Source organism: Ovis aries, chromosome 3 (genome assembly GCF_016772045.2).
Source record: "Ovis aries strain OAR_USU_Benz2616 breed Rambouillet chromosome 3, ARS-UI_Ramb_v3.0, whole genome shotgun sequence".
Lineage (NCBI taxonomy): Eukaryota > Metazoa > Chordata > Mammalia > Artiodactyla > Bovidae > Ovis > Ovis aries.
Window position 1 is genome coordinate 205614360 of NC_056056.1, and position 24418 is coordinate 205638777.

General features: G+C 38.6%; 1 protein-coding gene across 4 annotated transcripts; it reads left to right on the plus strand.

Annotated features, from left to right (window-relative positions):
• The first annotated feature begins 106 nt into the window (after nt 1-106).
• On the plus strand, nt 107-24151 carry LOC101102973 (C-type lectin domain family 2 member D11-like). Of its 4 annotated transcripts, XM_060413431.1 has the most exons (7): nt 107-213; nt 9376-9966; nt 10495-10576; nt 15057-15218; nt 18863-19038; nt 19609-19715; nt 21179-24151. In XM_060413431.1, exons 2-7 carry the CDS (start codon nt 9964-9966, stop codon nt 21297-21299), a joined length of 651 nt encoding a protein of 216 aa, XP_060269414.1. In that variant the 5' UTR covers nt 107-213; nt 9376-9963; the 3' UTR covers nt 21300-24151. The 4 variants fall into 4 exon arrangements, with proteins under 4 accessions (XP_060269414.1, XP_060269413.1, XP_027823684.2 ...); XM_060413430.1 differs by having other exon boundaries at nt 9376-10576; XM_027967883.3 differs by lacking the exon at nt 9376-9966 and having other exon boundaries at nt 10401-10576.
• The last annotated feature ends 267 nt before the right edge of the window (nt 24152-24418 follow it).

Here is a 24418-nt window from a genome sequence, read left to right on the forward strand (position 1 = left end):
TGGCAAGTGGCCTTCTGACTAAAAATGTATGGTTCATTGTGTGACTATTTCACTACCCAAATTAGCTTAGCTTGACTTTTTCAGTTACTCAGGAAGTTCCGACCTCAAACGGTTGCCTCTGGTCTTAGTTCTCTAATAAGAGCTGGAGGTAAAATGCATGATATAAATATGGTAGAGAAAGATGCTTTCCAACTGTGTGGACTGCGAAAAGAGGTAAGAATTTGGGCTGTAAGGAATGAGAGTGAGGACTGAGGTAATAAAATAATGCTACTGATAAGACTCTAGTATCTACACAGGGAAAGTGGTTCACAGGTACAGGTTTCAAGGATGAGAGACCTTGAAAGAGTGCTATAATTTATAAAATTTTAAATGTGTTTATAATTTGTATAAAAATAAGCAGATATGGAAATTCTTGTTCTCATAGGTAATGGAAAGGAAATATTAAGAGAAAGAGACGAGAATGGAAAAGGTAAAGCTTATGACTGACAATAGAATGATTAATTTCACTGGGAAAAATACATACTGTAAAGTGTTACACAGATGCAGCATATTATTATTATGAAATAAAGTATAAAACTTATCAGGGAGGCTCACAGGAGAGAAAATATTAAAAGGCAAGTAAAAAAAAATTACCAATTTAAAAAAGTGAACAATTCCAGATGAAAATTTAAGAGAACATTCAAATAAAATATCTTCCATTAGACGCCGTATAAAAAGAAAAATGTGTTTATATATATATGTGTGTGTATGTGAACATATACATATACATACATATATATGAGATTAAAATTAAAAATCATGTATTAAGATTTTGTTTGATAACTTATTAAGTGAAAAAAGTGACTTTTACCTGTTGGAGAAAATTGGGGTGTTATAATTTAGGATGGAAAATTTTCCTTATCCTTGATAAAAGTAGCAGTCAATTTAGAAGGCAATTCAGAGGAGGAAAAAGATGATTTCTAATTCCTGTTAAATGACTTCATTTATTTCTTCATTCCTTTGGTATATTGGGTATCTTTATAATAGCTGCTTGAAATATTTTCTAGGTAATTCCAACATCTGTGTCACGTCAGCACAGCTTCTGTTGATTGCCTTTCCCCATGCAAGTCCAAATTCTCATGGCTACTAATATGCTGAACAGTTTTGGATTGTCTTCTGGACATTTTTAATAAATATTGTGTTAGGAGACTCTTTGTTTAAATGTCTTGAATATATCCAAATTTTTGGTTTGAGCAGACAATCACTTTGGCTAGGTTCAGGCCTTCTGTTGGCTCTGGTTCCAGCTCAGTCTTCAGAGCCCTTGTAGTGTTATTTGGATATTTCTTGCAAGTGAATCAACCAAAGGCCAGTGTGGAATGTGGGCAATGTTCTGCTATGAAGAGTTTAGGTCTCAGTGTCTTTGGTACATTAGAGTCGGGTGTAGGCAGCACAGCTCATGTGTCTATGGACAGGGGAGGTGCAGGAATTTGCTACCCTCTAATCATATGGTGGCGGTTTCTCTGGTGGCCAGACACTCCCTTGAAACTATATAGAACCTTCACAATGAGTGATCACTAGCATAACAAAGTTATTTCTTCTATGACTTAAGAAATGGAAAAAATTATAATGATTTTTGAAGCTCTTTGCCAGGAATCAGAGGTTAAGATCAAATATATTTTTTATAACACAGTTTTCAGTCACCCAGGTGGTGCTAGTGGTAAAGAATCCCCCTGCCAGTGCAGGAGATGCAAAAGATGCAGGTTCAATCCCTGGGTGGGGAAGATCCCCTGAGGTAGGCAATGGCACCCTGCTCCAGTATTCTTGCCTGAAAACTTCTATGGGTACAGGAGCCTTGTAGGCTATAGCCCATGGCACTGTCATACATGATTAAGCACAGGAAACAAAAACAAAAAGTTAAGCACAGTTTGAAAAGTATCAGAGCTTAGATATGGCAGAAATACTGTAATCATCACACTGGAAACTTTTTTAAAACTATGACTGACATGCTAAGGACTCCAATGCAAAATATGGACACCATGAAGAATAAATCGGTAGTGTAAGGAGAACATAGAAATTATAAGAAAGGAAAAATAAACGTCATAGAATCAAAAACACTTACAAAGGTAAGGAGTGTCTGATGGTCTCATTAAAAGATGAGACTAAGGAGAGACTCTCTGAGTTTAGGAAAGAGAAACAGAAACATCCAAAACTGAAAAGTTAAAAGAAAACAACTGAAAAGAAAGAAAACCCAAAACAATCTCCAAGAATTGTGGGGTAACTACAAAAAGTACAACATATAATGGGGACACCAAAAGGAGAAGAAAGAAGTAGAAGCAATATTTTAAGAAACAGTGACTGAGAATTTACCCCAAATTAATATCAGACACTAAAGCACAGATCTAGGAAGCTCGGAGAAAACCAAGCAGCATAAATCTGTGCGCACACACACACACACACACACACACACACACACACCTCCATCAAATACATCTGGGTATATCATAGTCAAATTTCAGAAAGTCAAACAAAAATTGAGAAAAAGTTTGAAAAGAAGCAAGAAGAAAAAAAGTTACCTTGCCACCTTTTGTTATCTAAGAAGCCAGGTAAACAAGCAGAGTGTATTGAAATGTTCAAATTGTTGAGAGAGAAAAAAATTACCTAGAATTCTATATTCTCTGAAATCCCCTTCAAAGTGAAGGGGAAATAAAGATTTTTTCCAGAATAAAAACCTTCAGGGAATTTGTAGCCAGGAGACCTTCCTTGTAAGAATGTTAAAATAAGGAAAGAATAGGAAGAGGTAAGGAAAGTGATACAAGTCAGAAACTAGGATCTACTTTGAGGAATAAATGAGAAAATTTAAAATGTATCTTTCCTATTCTTAATTGATCACACTGGTAACAGCTTGTTCAAAATAATGACTGATTAGGTTCTTGTAGTTTATGCTTAAGTGGAATGAATGGCAGTAACGATGTAATGGACAAGAGTATAACTAGGATTATTTTGATATTGTAAAATATTGCACTACTCGTTTGAGGTTTACAGTATTAATTGAAAACATATTTGAGCTAGTTGTAATTTTGTGTTACAAGCATCAGGGCAATCACTAAAAATATTTTTTTTAAAGAAAGAAGTGCAATGGATACAAGATAGGAGAGAAAATGCAATAATCTAAGCTGCCCAGCTAAAACTACATAAGGCTGAAGAAGTAGAAGAGAAATGGAAACAAAGAACAATAGCAACAAATAGAAAACATTTACATACATGTCAGACATTAATTCATCTTTTTAAATAACCATCTGCATGTCAATGGTTTAAATATACCAGCTAAAAGAAATCGTCAGAGTGAAACGAAAACAAGATGCAATTTTGTATTTTCTGCAAAAAATCCACTTTAAAGATGAAGATATATGTAGAAAAAAAAAGGAAATGGATGGAGAAAGATATTCCTTGTGAATACTAATCAAAAGAAAGCTGGAGTAGCTACACTATATTAATTTCACACAGAGCAACTTCTAAACAAGAAAACTTATCAGAGAGAAAGAAGGACATTACATAACCATAAAACAATTAATTCTCCAAGAAGACAGTTCTTTTGTATATGAACCTAACAACAGTGTCAAGATGTAAGGTAGAACCTGATAGAACTGCTAGGAGAGACAGGTGAATTCACTATTATAGCTGAAGACTTCTGTAACCCTCTGTCAGAATTGGGCAGACCCATCTAGCAGAAAATCACAACACAGTTGTACTAACAGCACCATCAACCAACTGTATATAAAACAATTGACATGTATAAGCTACTTTATTTAATGACAGCAGAATATACATTTGTCTTGACGTTATGTTGAATATTTGCCATGTTAGACCACATTCAGAAAAATTATAGCTTAAAAAATGAAAAGAATAGAAATCAGATAATGTATGTGCTCAGGCCATAGTGGAATTAAACTAGAATCAGATGGCTACATAGAAATATAACTAGAAAATCCTAAATACAGGAGATTCAACAACATTTCTAAATGATATATGAGTCAAAGGGGACATTTCAAGAAACTTTTGAAAATATTTTTAACTAAATGAAAATATAACTTCAGAATTTGTGACATAGAGTAAAATAAGTGTTTAGAGGAAAGTTTACTACATTGAATGCATATATTCAAAAAGAATAAATATCTAAAAACAAATATTTAAGCTTTAACCATAGTAAACCAGAAAAAGAAGGGAAATGCAAAGTGAAAAGAAATGAAATTGAACAGTAGATGTCAATAGAGACGATCAATGAAATCGAAAGGTGGCTCCTTGAAAAAGATCAATAAAGTAGATAAGCCTCTATAAAGCAAAGCTGATACTTCAGAATAAATAAATAAAATTGATAAACCTCAAGTGAACTGAGGAAAACAGAGAGAAGACACAAATCAATAATATTAGAAATAAAAAAGGAGAAATACTACAGAATCTTTGGATATCAAAGATAGTGAAAGAAAATTCTGAAAATTCCTAATCCTACAAAGTCATTGTACAGTCTTGCTTCACTTGGATCTTAACAGTCTGTGGGACTGCAGAGTTGTCAGGACTGAGCGACTAACACACACACACACACACAGTACTACAGAGTCTTTGGACATCAAAAGATGGTGAAAGAAAACTATGAAAAATATTAATCCCACAGATTCATTGCACAGTCTTTCTTCACGTGGATCTTAACGTCTATACATTTCACAAGCACACATACTGAAGGCGGCTAATGTTTCTAATTACTATAAAATGTATTGAGCTATATATGGTTCATTGTTTAAAAGAAATTTAGCTGGAGTTCCTTTTGCTCAACATCTGGAAGAAAACTATTATTTTTATTCTAGGTCAGTAATCTGAATCAACTTTCTACAGTGGTGGAAATATTCCACATCAGTGCAGCCACAACTGTAGCCACTAGCCACCTGGAGCTGGTGAGCACCTGAAATATGGCTAGATTTTAAATTTTTATTTAATTATAATTGATTTAAATTTTAATACTCAAATGTGATTAATGACTATACTATTGCACAGCAGTTCTAAAGGCTTCCCTTGTGGCTCAGCTGCTAAAGAATCCGCCTGCAATGCAGGAGACCTGGATTGAATCCCTGGGTTGGGAAGAGCCCTGTAGACGGGAAAGCCAACCCACTACAGTATTCTGGCCTAGAGAATTCCATGGACTATATAGTCCATGGGGCCGCGAAGAGTAGGACATGATAGAGTGACTTTCACTTCACTCAGTGCAGGCGGTGGTGGCACACTCAGTGCAGCCGAGAGCCACCCCATGTTCGAGGTCAGAGACAGCGGCCTAGAGTGCCAGGCTGCAATGGCGCAGGAATGGCCGAGAGGAGATATCCTGCATCCAAGGTCAGGGGCGACAGCCGGGAGGAGATACCCTGCGCCCGAGGCCAGGGACGGCGGCTGGGAGGAACCACCCCACGTCCGAGGTCAGGGGCGACGGCCGAGAGGATCCACCCCGCATCCAAGGCCAGGGGTGGCCCCCGAGGCCAGAGCAGTGACCGGGAGGAGCAATCCCATGCCCAAGACCAGGGGCGGGGGCTGGGAGGAACAAACAACCCCGTGGCTGCCAGGCGCAGGAGGGCCTAGAGAAGCCATCCCATGATGAAGGTCAGGAAGGGCGTCGGGAGGAGATACCCCTCATCCAAGGTAAGGAGCAGCGGCTGTGCTTTGCTGGAGCAGCTGTGAAGAGATACCCCACACCCAAGGTAAGAGAAACCCAAGTAAGATGGTAGGTGTTGCAAGAGGGCATCAGAAGGCAGACACACTGAAGCCATACTCACAGAAATTAGATCTAGTCAATCTAGTCACACTAGGACGACAGCCTTGTCTAACTCAATGAAACTAAGCCATGCCCACGGGGCAACCCAAGATGGGTGGGTCAAGGTAGAGAGGTCTGACAGAATGTGGTGCACTGGAGAAGGGAATGGCAAGCCACTTCAGTATTCTTGCCTTGAGAACCCCGTGAACAGTATGAAAAGGCAAAATGAAAGGATACTGAAAGAAGTACACCCCAGGTCAGTAGGTGCCCAATATGCTACTGGAGGTCAGTGGAGAAATAACTCCAGAAAGAATGAAGAGATGGAGCCAGAGCAAAAACAATACCCCCTGTGGATGGGACTGGTGATAGAAGCAAGGTCCAATGCTGTAAAGAGCAATATTGCATGGCAACCTGGAATGTCAGGTCCATGAATCAAGGCAAATTGGAAGTGGTCAAACAGGAGATGACAAGAGTGAACATCGACATTCTAGGAATCAACAAACTAAAATGGACTGGAATGGGTGAATGTAACTCAGATGACCATTATATCTACTACAGGGGGCAGGAATCCCTCTGAAGAAATGGAGTAGCCATAATGGTCAACAAAAGAGTCTGAAATGCAGTACTTGGATGCAATCTCAAAAATGACAGAATGATCTCTGTTCATCTCCAAGGCAAACCATTCAATATCACAGTTATCCAAGTCTATGCCCCAACCAGTAAGGCTGAAGAAGCTGAAGTTGAACAGCTCTATGAAGACCTACAAGACCTTTTAGAACTAACACCCCAAAAAGATGTCCTTTTCATTATAGAGGACTGGAATGCAAAAGTAGGAAGTCAAGAAACACCTGGAGTAACAGGCAAATTTGGCCTTGGAATGCAGAATGAAGCAGGGCAAAGACTATTAGAGTTTTGCCAAGGTAATGCACTGGTCATAGCAAACACCTCTTCCAACAACACAAGAGAAGACTCTACACATGGACATCACCATATGGTCAACACCGAAATCAGATTGATTATATTCTCTGCAGCAAAAATGGAGAAGCTCTATACAGTCAGCAAAAACAAGACCAGGACCTGACTGTGGCTCAGATCATGAACTCCTTATTACCAAATTCAGACTGAAATTAAAGGAAGAAGGGAAAACTGCTAGACCATTCAGGTATGACCTAAATCAAATCCCTTATGATTATACAGTGGAAGTGAGAAATAGATTTAAGGGCCTAGATCTGATATATAGAGTGCCTGATGAACTATGGACTGAGGTTTGTGACATTGTACAGGAGACAGGGATGAAGACTATCCCCATGGAAAAGAAATGCAAAAAAGCAAAATGGCTGTCTGGGAAAGCCTTACAAATAGCTGTGAAAAGAAGAGAAATGAAAAGCCAAGGAGAAAAGGAAAGATATAAGCATCAGAAAGCAGTTCCAAAGACTCTCAAGAAGAGATAAGAAAGCCTTCTTCAATGACCAATGCAAAGAAATAGAGGAAAAGAACAGAATGGGAAAGACTAGAGATCTCTTCAAGAAAATTAGAGATATCAAGGGAGCATTTCATGCAAAGATGGGCTCCATAAGGACAGAAATGGTATGGACCTAACAGAAGCAGAAGAAATTAAGAAGAGATGGCCAGAATACACAGAAGAACTGTACAAAAAGGATCTTCATGACCCGGATAATCACAATGGTGTGATCACTCATCTAGAGCCAGACATCTTGGAATGTGAAGTCAAGTGGGCCTTAGAAAGCATCACTATGAACAAAGCTAGTGGAGCTGATGGAATTCCAGTAGAGCTATTTAAAATCCTGAAAGATGATGCTGTGAAAGTGCTGCACTCAATATGTCAGCAAATGTGGAAAACTCAGCAGTGGCCACAGGACAGGAAAAGTTCAGTTTTCATTCCAATCCCAAAGAAAGGCAATGACAAAGAATGCTCAAACTACCGCACAATTGCACTCATCTCACACGTTAGTAAAGTAATGTTCAAAATTCTCCAAGCTAGGCTTCAGCAATATGTGAACCGTGGACTTCCGATGTTCAAGCTGGTTTTAGAAAAGGCAGAGGAACCAGAGATCAAATTGCAAACATCCGCTGGATCATCAAAAAAGCAAGAGAGTTCCAGAAAAACATCTATTTCTGCTTTATTGACTATGCCAAAGCCTTTGACTGTGTGGATCACAATAAACTGTGGGAAATTTTGAGAAAGATGGGAATACCAGACCACCTGACCTGCCTCTTGAGAAACCTCTATGCAGGTCAGGAAGCAACAGTTAGAAGTGGACATGGAACAACAGACTGGTTCCAAATAGGAAAAGGAGTATGTCAAGGCTGTATATTGTCACCCTGCTTATTTAACTTCTATGAAGAGTACATCATGAGAAACGCTTGGCTGGAAGAAGCACAAGCTGGAATCAAGATTGCCAGGAGAAATATCAATAACCTCAGATATGCAGATGACACCACCCTTATGGCAGAAAGTGAAGAGGACCTAAAAAGCCTCTTGATGAAAGTGAAAGAGGAGAGTGAAAAAGTTGACTTAAAGCTCAACATTCAGAAAATGAAGATCATGGCATCTGGTCCCATCACTTCATGGGAAATAGATGGGGAAACAGTGTCAGACTTTATTTTAGGGGACTCCAAAATCATTACAGATGGTGATTGCAGCCATGAAACTAAAAGATGCTTACTCCTTGGAAGGAAAGTTGTGACCAACCTAGACAGCATATTGAAAAGCAGAGACATTACTTTGCCAACAAAGGTCCATCTAGCCAAGGCTATGGTTTTTCCAGTAGTCATGTAAGGATGTGAGAGTTGGACTGTGAAGAAAGCTGAGTGCCAAAGAATTGATGCTTTTGAACTGTCGTGTTGGAGAAGACTCTTGAGAGTCCCTTGGACTGCAAGGAGATCCAACCAGTCCATTCTGAAGGAGATCAGCCCTGCGATTTCTTTGGAAGGAATGATGCTAAAGCTGAAATCCAGTACTTTGGCCACCTCATGCGAAGAGGTGACTCATAGGAAAAGACTCTGATGCTGGGAGGGATTGGGGGCAGGAGAAGAAGGGGACGACAGAGGATAAGATGGTTGGATAGCATCACCAACTCGATATACGTGAGTCTGAGTGAACTCCGGGAGTTGGTGATGGGCAGGGAGGCCTGGCGTGGTGCAATTCATGGAGTCGCAAAGCGTTGGGCATGACTGAGTGACTGAACTGAACTGAACTGAGGATATAATGACTTGGACAACATATACACTATATACGTTAAATTTCATATAAGTAACTTATTGTGTGTCTTAAGCATAAAATTATACAGATTCAAAGAGATGTAAATATTAAAAAAAAGAGCATCCTTGGTATGCAGGAAAAATTACTTTGCTAGTAAACAAGTAAATAGATCTTCAGTATTTCCAAATGCATAAGAATGGAAATATGTAACTATTTATTTACAGGTGCCTGTGAATATAAGTTTATACCACTGGGAGGCAGTATAACTTTAGGTTAAAAAGGCCTGTAGCACAGAAACAAATTTGTGTACAAATCTCAGCTATTTTATTCAGTGATTCTGTGAACTCAACCAGATACTATAACCTTTTTTTTTTTTTTCCAGATATGGTAACCTTTTTAAAGCTCAACATTCAGATCATGGCATCCAGTCTCATCACTTCATGGCAAATAGATGGGAAAACAGTGGAAACAGTAGCTGACTTTATTTGGGGGGGGGGGGCGCTCCAAAATCACTGCAGATGGGGATTGCAGCCATGAAATTAAAAGACAGTTACTCCTTGGAAGGAAAGTTTTGACCAACCTAGACAGCATATTAAAAAGCAGAAACATTACTTTGTCAATAAAGGTCCATCTAGTCAAGGCTATGGTTTTTCCAGTGGTCATATATGGATGTGAGAGTTGGACTGTGAAGAAAGCTGAGCACTGAAGAATTGATGCTCTGAATTGAGCACTGAATTGATGCTTTTGAACTGTGGTGTTGGAGAAGACTCTTGAGAGTCCCTTGGACTACAAGGAGATCCAACCAGTGCATCCTAAAGGAGATCAGTCCTGGATGTTCATTGGAAGGACTGATGTTAAAGCTGAAACTCCAATATTTTGGCCACCTGATGTGAAGAACTGACTGTTTTGAAAAGACCCTGATGTTGGGAAAGATGGAAGGCAGGAGGAGAAGGGGACGACAGAGGATGAGATGGTTAGATGGCATCACCTACTCAATGGACATGAGTTTGGGTAAACTCTGGGAGTTAGTGATGACAGGGAGGCCTGGTGTGCTGGAGTTCATGGGGTCACAAACAGTCAGACATGACTAAGCATCTGAACTAACAAATCTGAACTAACTAAGCATCTGAGTGACTAACAAATCTATGTCTGTGAAGTAAACCGAAGCAACTGCAGTTCTCACCAAAGGATCACTACCTTTCATTTATTGGTACCCAGTGATAGAAAGGAATTTTTTCTGCACATTTTATTTAATCTTTTTAGTTGATTCAGGCAGGAAAATAAATCTGCTCCGTGTTATTCCATTTTGACAGGGAAAAGAAATTTGTGGAGTAGATTTTTTAAGTTAAAAGCACTTTGCATTTTATAAATCTAAAGCTCTTGTGAACTTGACTTATCTTGTTGCAGCTCACTTACTGGATGGGAGTTTACTGCTTTCACTTCTGACTTTCTATTTTTGCAACTACTTATGAAACAGTGTGATATGCTCTTGATTAAACAGAAACATTACTGTGATGGCGACAGAGAGAAAATGTTTCAGAGAGACCCTACCTCCGGAGAAAACGTGGAAGAGGGGCGATCTGGTAAGTGAAAATTGATAAACTTTGACAAAGTAAAATGGGGGCTGGGGAGGGAAATAATACTTATTCCACTGACTACTGACAAGATAGAAATTGCACTTCAGGAGTATCAGTACTTCACAATTCACTCTGTAGAAGGAGAGATGGTTTGAAGGTCTAGAAGTGGCTGAGAGGGCAGGTAAGTGTTATCTCAATTATTATGCTACTGTTTATGTTATTTAAATATTTCACATCAATTACGTTACAGGAGGTTAATAGAAAAATGCTCTTTGGGTTTATTTTATTAGTCTTTATATTTTCCCCAGGTTGCTGGCAATTTGCACTCTGGCAAGTCACATTACAATATTAAATAACCGATGATTATATCTCAGAGTAATGGTAAACAAACACCAACATTTGGTAATACATATACTAGTTGTAAAAGTTGCCCAAAACTACTGTATAGCACAGGGAGCTGTGTTCAATATTATGTAACAATCTAAATGAAAAAAGAATTTTTAAAAGAATAAATACATATATATGCTTTAAAAAATTAACCATGACACCTATGCTGTAGTGTGATTGAATCTAGTAATCACATGTTTAGAGCCTGTTATTTGTTAGGCATAGAGCTACAAAGACAAACTACATTTAGACCCTGATTTCAGGGCTTCATCATCTCAGGGACAGACAAATGAGTTACTATAACTTGATGTGATTAGTGTGAGAAGATATTTAGTGAAACTTAGGGAGTTGGTGGCCCACTCCAGTGTTCTTGCCTGGAGAATCCCAGGGACAGGGAAGCCTGGTGGGCTGCCATCTCTGGGGTCTCACAGAGACGGACACGACTGAAGTGACTTAGCAGCAGCAGCAGCAGCAGCAGCAGCAGCAGGGAGTTGGTGATGGCATTATTGTGAAGTTACTTTTCATCTGGGCCTTGAATGATACTGTCACTTTTTCTGAAAGAAATAGGAATAAAAGTCAATTTTATTCAAAAAAATTCCAAGTAAATACAAAAGTGTACTTTCCTTCCCTTGGTGGCAAAAATGCCCTGCAAAGTTTCCTTTTGGGGTAAAGGGTAAATGTGATTTTTCAGTGAGATCATTAAATGTTTCAGCTAAAATCTATTGAGGCCCATTTTGTGTCCAGATAATTTTCTCTTGTCTCTCCCTCTCTGTCTCTCTTCCCCTTTATGTCTCGGGGTCTGCTATACTTCTGTGTTTTCTCTCTCTCTCTTTCTCTATTTCTTTGATTCCAGTGGATCTTTATGGCCAAGCTTTATGTCATCCTGTTTAGAGTACGATACCAAAGTAGTTTATGCAATGTGTCTTACCAGAGATTTTCAGTAGTGAACATAAAATATATGAGCATCTTTTACACTTAACCATTTTAGTCAAACAATTTTTAAAAATTTATTTATTTTTCAAAGGATAATTGCTTTAAAATATTGTGTTGATTTCTGCCAAAAATCAACATGAATCAGCCATAAGTATAACAGTTTTGATTTAGTGAGAGCATCAGTAGTAATACAACATAGTGATTGATTATTAAAAGCATTTGTTGAAATATAATATTTATATGGTTAATGTTGTTATTATCAACATCCCTGCATTACAAAAAATAATTATAACCTCCTTCTACTCTCCCCAGTTAATATTAGCTGAGAATTAATTTCTTGCTGCTGCTGCTGCTGCTAAGTCACTTCAGTTGTGTCCAAACCTATGCGACCCCATAGACGGCAGCCCACCAGGCTCCCCCTTCCCTGGGATTCTCCAGGCAAGAACACTGGAGTGGGTTGCCATTTCCTTCTCCTGTTCCCTAAATAGACTTTTGTTTAATAAAACCATGAATAATTATTGACTAAAAAAAGCATTGCCCCCAAACTGGGAATATTGATATAAATATCCTACTTTATAATTTAGAAAACAAATGTGTGGGTTTGGAAATAGGATGCTAAAGCCATCCACCAGAAAATCCTTTAACATTTTTAGTTTATAAGAAATTTGATGAGAAAGAGAAAGAGTATAGCTCATGCATGTTTGTACTTCAGCCCAGCAGAAAGAATACCTTTTACTGAACATCTATTTCCTGGTAAAAACGTGCATTTCCATCTTTCTTTCCTTCTCCCTTTCTCTGAATTTTTTTTTTTAAATCAAGGACAAGATGATATTGAATTTCCTAAAACACAGGATTCATGCTTAATCAAAAAGAAAGTTCTTGAAGAGATTTAATGTTTACTAGCTAAGCCAAGGGCTTATGTAGCTGAAACTATTTGAGCAGTGCAAGTGTAAAAGCCATTTTTTTTTTAAATTTAAACTGTTCTTGTAAGTTAACTAGGTTTTCTAGAACATAAAACTAAAGTTAAAACCAATAGACCAGTATTATGATTCATTTCTCTGTTCTTCTGTGAGATAATCCCTAACACTATTTTTCAAATTAATAAATTGGTGGGTTTTTTTTTTTTTTTTCTTTTGGAGTATAATATAAGGCATTTAAATTTAGAGGGAGACAAGAAGAGACAAACCATAGGAGAGTGAGAAGAAATTTTCCTTTGCTTTTCTGGTTGGCTTAAGAATTCAATTGATTTGACATAGATAACAGGAGAAAATAAAAGAAAAGTTGGCTAACAAACATACACGGGATAGATTCAGGAAATCTGAGTAACTGATCAAAATGGCCAAAAACCTCACATGAAATACCGTCTCCAGCTAAAGACAAAAGATGTTGGGGGTGGTGGCTTGGGTTGCAGAGGGGCAGAATGTCATTGACACGGACATGAAAAAAGGGGAAGTTGGGTGAATAAACATTTGCAGGGCAATAAAGAGAAGGTAGACACAAAGCAAAGTCTGAGAGTCTGATCTCCAGGGCCTGCCCACTGTTCTACACCACATTCAGGGCCATATTCTTTGCCAGAAGTCCTTGGGGTGAAAGGAGGCCTGGGTTCCCAGGAGCCTGCCAGGAGCCTGGTGTCTCTTGGGTCATTGGAGCTGGCAAGCACTGCGGTGAGGGGTCCTGGGTTTGTGGGAGCCTGCAGGGAGTTACGTAAGGCTGCAGAGTCAAGCCTAATGTGATGCTGGGGAAAGCAGATCTGGGATGTGTAGTGAAGTCAGGTGCTGTTTTACCCTCCCCCTCCCTTTTCCCAAGAGGAATGGCTCTCTCTCTTTTCTGGACTGCCTAGTCCTGAGGGAAGGGTTTTGGGAGCCTGGTCCTAAAGAGTTCATCAGGAGCCAAGTGTCACAGGAGCCCCACCTGGAACTGCTGGAGTTGGCAGGTGCAGGGGGGAGACAGGCGCCTGGACTCCTAGGAGCCCACAGGAAGCCCTCGGTGGAAGCTCTCTGAGGCTGCATTATCTGCCTGGAATTGCTGGAGTACAAGGAGCTGGGATGAGGCAGGGAGTAGGTGTGCCTGGAATCCTTGGCTCTGGGGAAGGTATTTTTATGTGCCGATAATTTTCAAATTGATATTTCTACTTGGAGGTGAGTGGATGTGACTTCTAGAAACACTTTGACTTCTTTCTAATCTTTATGCCTTTTATTTACTTTTCTTGCCTCATTAGCACTAATAGAGTTCAGTTCAGTTCAGTCGCTCAGTCGTGTCCTACTCTTTGCGACCCCATGAATCGCAGCATGCCAGGCATCCTTGTCCATCACCATCTCCCGGAGTTCACTCAGACTCACGTCCATCGAGTCCGTGATGCCATCTAGCCATCTCATCCTCTGTCGTCCCCTTCTTCTCCTGCCCCCAATCCCTCCCAGCATCAGAGTCTTTTTCAATGAGTCAACACTTCGCATGAGGTGGCCAAAGTACTGGAGCTTCAGCTTTAGCATCATTCCTTCCAAAGAAATCCCAGGGTTGATCTCCTTCAGAATGGACTGGTTGGAACCTCTAGTAAAATGTTAAATTGGATTGGTGAGAGCAGACATCCTTTCCTTGTTCGTGACCTTTGGTGGAAGAGGTTCACTTTTTCACCATTAAATATCATATTAGCTGTACTATTTCTGCAAATGACAAGTATCGGTTTATGTCCTTCAATTCCTAATTTGTTGGGATTTGTTATCTTGGATGAATATTATGTTTTTCACATATTTTGTCTATACTTATTGAGATGATCATATCCTTTCTCTTCTCTTATTCTGTTAATATGATGAATTACATTGATTAATTTTCTAATGCTCTTCTCAGAACTTCTAACCAGATTTCTCATTTGAGGAGGTAAATCTGGATTTTTTTTCATCCTGATTTCTACTCTTTTTGTTTCTTGCTATTTCCCTAGCTCTTCTTCCAATTACTGGAAGATTCTCTAGGGGAAAAAACTCAGTTTCTCTTACCCTGGTCCCCTTTGGGTCATGGCCATCATTTGTGGACTTTGATCTCTTGTGAAGACAGTTGGCAATAGGAGAGGTGAGGTACAGCTGACTTTACAGGTTGATTCTTTGTTAAATCAAGTCAAGTTTTTCTTCCTAATATGTCCATGAGATTGAGATTCTGACATTTGCATTTACAGGTAAATTACTCCAAATTCTTTATCTGCTGAGCCAATCGGGACGAATACTCCAAAGGATATGCCTAGCAATTATATCTTTTGTAACTTCTGCCAAGTTTTATCGTTTCATCTTCATTGCATCTCTAGCTGCAAATCTAATGCTATTTTATCCTCTTTTCCCAGGTAAGTTGTGTGTTCTCTAAACTTTACAATGTTCTTTGCACTTTTATATAGTCAATAAATGTTTATTGAGCTCCATTATGAACCAGGCACTGTGTGAAGTGCTTGACGTATGGTATACCATGAACAAAACATGCACAAACACACACACACACAAATCCCCATGCCAGTGAACTCCTATTCTATCAGGAAGACACAGATACTATAATAAAAAGTAACAGGGTGAGGAGTACAAGGGGCTTTCCTGGAAGCTTAGGTGGTGAAGAATCCACCTGCAATGCAGGAGACCCCAGTTCAATTCCTGGGTCGGGAAGATCTGCTGGAAAAGGGAAAGGCTACCCACTCCAGTATTCTTGGGCTTCCCTGTGGCTCAGCTGGTAAAGAATCCGCCTTCAGGGTGGGAGACCTGGGTTTGATCCCTGGGTTGGGAAGATCGCCTGGAGAAGAGAACTGCTACCCTCTCCAGTATTCTGACCTGGAGAATTCCATGGACTGTATAGTTCTTGGGGTCGCAAAGAGTCGGACATAACTGAGCAACTTTCACTCATTCATTCAAGGAGTACAAGTGTCTAGGGCAAGCCTTCTTGAGAGGATGACTTTTCAGCAAACTATTGAAGGAGATGAAGGAGCCATTGGCTATGTGAGGAAAGCATTCCAGATGGTGGGGACAAGTAGAATGAAAGGAGGAATCTCCTGATAGGTTTGACGAACAGCAAGGAGGCTTCTTCAGCTGAAGCAAGGTGAGGAGGAAGAAGAGTAATGGGCTGGGGGGTCACAGCATTATGAGTCAGTTAAAGATTTTGGATTTTGTTCTGAGTGCAATGGGGAGGAACTAGAAAAGAAAACTTGTAGGAGAGGAATGTCATGATCTGAATTTCATTGTAGAATAATCATTTTGACTATTACATTGAGAACAGATTGTTAGAAGAAAATTTAGACATAGGAACAGCTACTAGGACAAAGCTGTTGAAATCCACACTGCCGGGGTCCAGCCCTGGTGGATCCAGGGAATTCGAAGATGGGGACGGAGTCGGCGTCCTTAGAAATAACTTATTTAATTACAGATAGAGAGGGATTAGAAAATTAGCAGAGAAAAAGAGCCTGAATAACTTGGTTCACATGGAATACCAATCTCCCCTTAAGATCTATTTAATCTTAAGATAGTGATAAAGTTACATTTTTACATAGCAAGGACACAATGATTTATAACAAAGTACAGCGATCTATCACAAAAGAGAAAATTCATTAACTCAAAAAGTCTAGTATTGCTAACCTTAAAAACTACTATATTTCCTTTTCTATATTCCAAATACATTGATTAATATATTCCCAGGTACCTAAGGATATGGAGGCCTGGCGGCAATCATTGACCCAACAATGAGAAAAGCCCTATGCTAATTAAGACTCTCAAAATACTCCAAAACTCTCTGTGCTGTTTATGGTTGAGAGGTAGTAAACAATCATGTGCGTAGTGGCAGGAATATGGATAATCCTGTCACACAAGCTAGTCTGTCAGCAGAGAGGTTTGACCTGAGACACCCTTGTCACGCCCAGGGCAGGGAATTAGCAGTAATTATTGGTACAACAAATGAAAAACCCTTCACCAATGTAATTCTTAACCAACCCACTATACTGACAATTTCCCCAAAGAATTTGCCTTTAGTAAGTCTAAAACATCTCGTGCCTCTCAGATTGGGAGGCTGTAAACAATCACATGTGGCCAGACGAACCTATACAGGTGAGCTAGATAACCTTCAGAGGAGTCCGTAAGCTGAAACACTCTTGTCTGCCCAGAATTTTTATTAACTTGGAGCTGCATGTTTACTCCTTCTCCAAGAGAACTGGTGGGAAACAGCCCCCTATAAAGACAGAGATGTAGGCGAGAGCATGAAACAGTACAGTAGATAGACTCTGGTTTTGGGGGTAGATGCTCAGGAACAGGGGGTTCCTGAGGCCTTTGCGTATGCCAAGCCTCCTTCCTCATGACCTTTGCCATGGGTGAAGTTCCTCACGCTGGCCTCTAGCACCACACCAGATAGGACAGTGGCTTGGCCCTGGTGATAACAGTGGAGGTGGGACAGGGTATCAGAATCTGTTTATTCTGAAAGTTGAGTCAACAGTATTTCCTATTAGGTTGGCTAAGGGAGGAAAAGCGAGATTATGAACCAAAAACATCTTGCTGGTTACAGAGTATCTAATCAGGGCCCATATATTTTTACATATATTTGACAGAAATTCACATGAAACAAAAAACTTCTGGAAACCCTATATCATATTTTTGGTACTAGAATCAGTATTTGAACTATGCTATATTTTGTCAACTAGAAGGTTTTATACCCTTAAGAAATGTAGCATAGTAAAATCTAGGAAAGGTAAGGAATTTACCTTTCTTTTGTCAAGAGTAAGAGGGACTGATATAAAGAGGCTGCGGGGAAAGGGAAATCCGTATGATGCTTGGAAAGAGTACTACAGAAATTAAATGCTACAGAAATTGATTTCTTTATAACAATTAGTGGCCATGGACCCCTGGGAAGTGAGGTACACAGATTCTCTTCTTGAAGATCAACTTTTGTACCTGAGATAAGACTATTTTTTTGTACTGATGGCTTTTGTACCTGAAATAAGACTGTTAGTGATGACTCCAGGAGGCAACAATTGAATGTACAATACATACTTCAAGACTGACCTTGGGTAAAAGTTCACCATATAAAATATATATGCATTTATTCATATATTAGTTTCTGTAGTACATTTTGTTCCAAGGCAATTCTCAATCTAATAAAATCATTTAGGGAAAGCAACTACTGCTAGCTTGCACTCAGCAAATGATCACATATCTCAATATTGCATTCTCCAAGAAACCAAAAGAAGAAAATGATCTTAGAAAAGACTGTTGTTTGGGGAAGCAGTGAAATGCAAACAAATTTCCAAATATTGACTAGCAGTTAGTGCTTTATAAATCATTATGGCTAGTAGCATCCTAAGAGGCATTAGTAATACTAGTTGGCAATGCATTATAGCTCAGCAGTTCTGCAAATAACCGAGAATTGGGCAGCATCCATAGAGGGTATTTATTACATAGCCAGGCATTTGAGAATGTCTTTCTGGAAGGAAAATATGATGATGAGGGAAATTATGTAATAAATGCTACTAAAATACATATAATGGAAAGCTATTTATTGGGAAAAGCAAACACATTTGGGCATGGAAGGCATTTCTAAAAATCTGTCTACCAATTGAAAATAGTTCCTGTTTGGATGTGAAGAAAAACAAAATGCTATTTCCAAAAATCATAAAAGCACAAGAGTCTAGTTGATATTAGATCATGTTTTTCTTCAAACCCCTCATTTTGGAATTTCCCTGGTGGCTCAGACGGTAAAGAATCTGCCTGCAGTGCAGCAGACCTGGCTTCTATCCCTGGGTTGGGAAGATCCAATGGCCTGGAGAATTCCATGGACTGCATATTCAGACATGACTGAGTGACTTTCACACATATATGCTGTACAACATATATGCATATGTGTGTATATATGTGTGTATACATACATATGTAAAGAGAAAAAGACTGACCTCGGGATGGAAAGTGGAAAAATAGAGGAAAGGGATGAGAAAATTTGTTATATTCACTGTGTTTGTCCAACTTCTAGTGAGAAGGAGAGAGCTGGACTCACATGTTCTGCATGTCCCCTGCTTAAAAGGATGGATAGGATTTGGAAGTAAATGTTTTTATTTTTCGGAAGACACAAGGAACTGGACATTCAGTCAGACATTCTGTACTTCATTGGAAGCTGTCCTTGCTCAGTTTGAAACTAAGGATGAGCTGGTAAGAAATATTTGGGGATCATGTTCTTTGTTAAATATTTAGCCTCTGAGAAGTCTATAGGCTGCATAGGGTGACAGCTGAAAGAAGAGGAAGGATCCCATTCCAGGCAGACTTGGGGATCTGGAGTGCATATTAGTGCCTGATATTTCTTGAGTATGTTCTCTGTCTGGAATGCTGTGAGACAATTTGGACACATTCTCTCTTGTATCCTCATAGTTAACCTTTAGATAAAAGTATTGTTCCCATTGTACAAAGAAATATGGTAACATGTAATTTATCATCCAAATCAGGACATTTGGGGGAGTGAAAATGACAATATTAATAATATGTTGGTGCCGCAGTTATAACCTGGAACTTTCTCAGTCAAGCTGGGATGTGTGGTCACTTTAATGTAATTTAGGATCAGAGATATTTGAGTGACTTAAGCTGAGAACTGGAGACTAGTCTCCCACCAGATTCTAAACTTATCAATTATTTAGGCTGCCATTTAAATAGAGAAGGTCAAGGGGAAGAGAACTCAAGGGTAAAATGAAGGAGACATATGTTTTCACTTTCTGTGTTTTATAATAGAACTTCCTGATAAGATACAAAGGCCCTTTTGACCATTGGATTGGCCTTCATAGAGAATCATCACATCATGTTTGGCAATGGACAGACAACTCTAAATATAATGCCTCGTAAGTTTATAGACTTTCTTCTATTGTATTTATGTGTGATTTTGGGTATGAATTGTGTTTATGAGAAAATAAATTTAATATCATAAAGGTTATGAATTAAAAAATAGAAATCCTTTGTATGCTCTTCCATTTATTAGTTGCACCTTTGGAAAAACTAATATGATTTCAGTTGAAACCTTTATCATGACGATAACTTTGGATGTAGTCCTTCCACTTTTACCCACTGACTTAAACTGTGCTAATTCCCTACTTAAAAGGCAGAGAGAAAAGCTGAGGCACACGAGGGTCCTACAGTCTTGGAAAGCCACTAAGGATTGATATCCATAGAGCCTCAGTCCACTCTTTCATTTGCTAAGTTCATTCTTAAAAGGAAGGTTGTCAGGGAACCAGTGGAAATCCTCCCTAAATGATCTCTGGGAGGAACTTAGTAACATTCCTTGGATTGTGAGCGCTTCAGTGGGGATGTTTTGAATGTAATCATTACATTGGAGCAGATAGAATATAAGGGCACAGTCACTTCCCTTAATCAAAACTAAACCCTTTTAAGATTTTACTAGTAAGTAAACACTTTATTTTCACACATGTATGAAACAGGTCAGGAGAGCACTGAAAATATTCTTCACTCAAGGCCACTGGAAATGAAAATAATCAATAATAGATCAATAAATGATCAATAATAATAATAGAAAATGTTTTTTCAACCAAGTTGAGGACTAAACTAGACCATTTCCTAGATTACTCAGAGAAACTGCTCCAGAGAAACAGGGTTTCTAGCCCAGTTTTACATCTTGTCAGAACAGAGAACATTAAACAAGTCGGGGTTACATTTCTTTGAGGTTTCCCCTAGGAAAAAAAAAAAAAAAAAGAATAGACCAGCACATACACAGTGGATCAGTATGGCCCTAGCTCCTGGGAAGGGAGTCTTAGCACCAAAGGAGACCAGCACTGATGTCTCAAGAAGAGGGACATTTAATCTTTATTTCCAACATGGACATTTTTACTTCTGGTCAATGTATCCTTTTCTTTAATAATTAAAGCAGAAGTATAACATATGCTTGATAGGCCACAAACAGGTTGTTTTAAATAGCATTAAATTGATATATAAACCAGAATGACATCCCTATATCTCAATATGTGAAATTTTTGTCTATCACCATCCATGGCAACAGTTCACTTGGCTACCACAGCAAGCACTAGTTAAATACCTAGTCAACAACATAGCTGGATTTGGGATGGATGGTGATAATCTTCTGATACTCCAGCAGAGACTTTGAGAATACAAAAGGAACTAAATACAGAAATGGTATATATTTACTCAGAAGACTTATGAACAACAGATTTTCACTTTTCTCTTGTTCACATTAACAGTAACTGAAGTGGGGGTGCTGAAGCATACAGAGGAGGAATGAATGTAGATGTCCAGCCTATGCTTTTTTTTTTAACATTTTTGTGCTTGGTTTTAGGTTTGCCATCACAGGAGATGCAACCTGTGGCTATCTGAATGACCTTGGAGTTAGCAGTGCCAGAAGTTATACAGATAGAAAATGGATTTGCAGCAAACAAATAATGTCTCCATGTCCTTAAATTCTTCAAGTCCTTTTTAGGGAATTTCACACACCATCTCCAAGAGATGCATTATAAATTATGAACAGTTGCTGCTCTATTGCTTGCTCTTCCAAAAATATCACCAACATTCATTTATAGTGTTGTTAACAGCAAGGAGACAAGCTATAATTGAATGATACAGGGATTTGGAAAAGCATGGTTCTAAATTAAATAGGTGTTATATAATATGAGTTGATATTTATGTTTTGAAGCCAGTCAATATGAATAAACGCCTCTTTTTATATACAGACAGTGCTTTCTTTGCACACATGGGACTATAAAAATAACTATAACTGAAGCCAGGCAAAGTCATTTTAATCACTGATGTTATTAATTGGTTAACATAGTTGAAATTCTCTTGGATCAGTTACAAATGTATGGGGAAAATTGTTTTGGACTTCCCTGGTGGCACGGTGGATAAGCATCTGCCTGCAAATTCAAGGAACATGGGTTCGATCACTGGTCCAGGAAGATTTCACATGCCACAGAACAGCTAAGCCCATGTGCCACAATACTGAGCCTGGATTCTAGAGTCCATGAGCTGCAACTATCGTAGCCCAAGTGTCCAAGAATCTGTCCTCTGCAACATGAGAAGGCACTGCAATGAGAAGCCACTGCAATGAGAAGACTATGCATTGCAGTGAAGAGTAGCCCTCACTCTCTGCAATTAGAGAAAGTGCAAAACAAGGAAGACCCAGTGCAGCCCTAAATTAACTAATTCATTAAATTAAAAAAAAAAAAGACACATACATAGAGTAATTTTTAAAACTCCCAAGACTAGGGACTTACCTGGTTGTCCAGTGGCTAAGACTCTGCTCCCAATGCAGGAGGCCTGGGTTCGATCCCTGATCAGGGAGCTGGATCCTGCATGCTTAAACTATAAGATTCCCCAGGCTTGTCTCAGCCAAAAGTTCCCACTTGCAGCAACTAAAAATTCCACATGCTCTATAACAAAGTGAATCAGCTGTACAGCATGTAGAATCTTTGGTTGATGCATGTGAGATTTTACTCCAATTAAAAAAAAAAAAATCTTACCACAAAAAGCAGGAAAGAAGAAAGAAAGACATCACAGAAACTGGCAAGGAAAAAAAAAAAAACAACAACAACAACAGGATTCCACATACCACAACCCATATAGATTCCTCATGCTGCCAGTAAGATCCAAGCAACCCCTCCCCCCCAAAATTAACTAAGAATAATATTTATTATAGACTCTATATTTTAAAACATTAGAAACACTGAAAAAATGCTTCGTACACTTCAATTCTCGGTGTTTATGTTATAAGTTAGAGTGTGCTAATTAAATGTTATCCCTATAAACCAATATTTTGGTTTTGGTATTTTATATACCAATCTTTTACCCTTTATTGGATTTTAAAATCCTGCTTCCCCTCTAATTAAATCACAAATAGTTAGTTACTTCTACCCATTAGCCATGTGATACCCAATCTCAGAATATATGATTGAGTTTGATAAACAAAATGTTTTAAATTTTTACAGCATTAACTACACTGTACTCATGAGTCTACAAAAGTAGAAAATACTAACTTATAACATATCCTGTCTATGTACTTCCATTTCTCCTGACTCCTTACACCCTGGTTTTAACTTGTTTTCGATATCTGTGACACTATTTCTGTTTTAAAAGTTCATTTGTAGCCTTTTTTTTAGATTTTACATGTAAGTGATATCATGATAAGTGATATCATATGATATTTGTCTTCCTTGTTAGTTTCTTAGTGTAATTTTATGCAATCTTGTATTATTAATTTTCCATATATGTATAAATATTATATGTTTATATGTTTAGGGGCTTCCCTGATGGCTCAGCAGTAAAGAGGTGCCTGTAATGTAGGAGAGATGAGTTGCATTTCTGGGCTGGGACGATCCCCTGAAGAAGGAAATGGCTACCCCTTCCAGTATTCTTGCCTGTGAAATCTCATGGACAGAAGAGACTGGCAGGCTACAGTCCATGGGGTCTCAAAGAGTCATTTACAACATAGTGGCTAAACAACAACATAATCAAATGAACCAATTCTTCAAAGTAAATCTTCCACACATTCTATTAGTTCTGTTTTCCTGGAGAACCCTGACTGTCATAAGAAATTAATTCCTTACAAAGCAAACTGACTTAAGGGGACAGGGGACAGGAAGAATGCAAAATGCATTCTATTTCCTTTGCTTCCTTGGCTGGACAATTTGGAATCACAGGTGTTTGACAGGCTCACAGGAGGCATCAAAAAGAATGAACAGTCTGCTCAGCTTTGTCTAAAGATGTAACATTAAACACCTTAACCTTTTAAAATGTATTTATTTATATACTTATTCATTTATTTATAAGATTTATTCATATTCACTAAAGATGTAAATTTATAGAGTTTATAACTACAAAAAACATAATATAAATCAATAGAAGTGCTGCTAAGCAAAATTGATATGACCATAAAGTGAAATAGTATGCAATAATAAAGTAAAACTATAATAGTGTGTGGAAGGAGCTATAAGATGTTGAGGAATTTGCTTGGTCATATGATAGTTCTATTTTAAATTTTTTCAGGAAATTCCATAATGTTTTCCATAGTGGCTTACCAATTTAAATCTTTACCAGCACTGCACAAGTGTTCCCTTTTCTACACATTCCTCCCAAAACTTGTCTCTTGTCTTTTTGATAATGTCCAATCTAACATTGTAGCTTTGATTTTTGTCTCTGATGATTAGTGATGTAGAACATCTTTTCATGTTCCTGCTTGCTGTCTGTATATCTTCTTTATAAAAATGTCTATTCATTTCCTCTCCTCATGTTTTAATTAAATTAGATGGTTTTTGTTGTTGTTCTTGCTGTCAGATTTTGGGACTGTGGGCTGGGACTCTAGTTCTGTTGTTGGTCAAGGCTTCTCTGGACCAGTACTTAACCCACACATACACTCAATCAACGTGTGTAGGGATGACACAGATGGGTTTATGGGAAGAAAGCAGGACTGAGAATTTGTGAGCTTTCCCAAGAAGATAGAAGTTAAGACTCTGAGTTTTGTCACTTCTCCCAATGTGGCTTTAGCAAGGTAGGGGGCCTACTAAGCTGAGACCCATCGTCCTGCCCA

Bases quoted from the DNA above. Each gene is read 5' to 3' on its own strand.
- LOC101102973 (XM_027967883.3), top strand. From the start codon at position 182: ATGCTTTCCAACTGTGTGGACTGCGAAAAGAG. The intron at 214-10,400 runs GTAAGAATTTGG...ATCTTGTTGCAG, and splicing joins TGTGTGGACTGCGAAAAGAG to CTCACTTACTGGATGGGAGT. The intron at 15,219-18,862 runs GTAAGTTGTGTG...TCCAACTTCTAG, and splicing joins ATTTTATCCTCTTTTCCCAG to TGAGAAGGAGAGAGCTGGAC.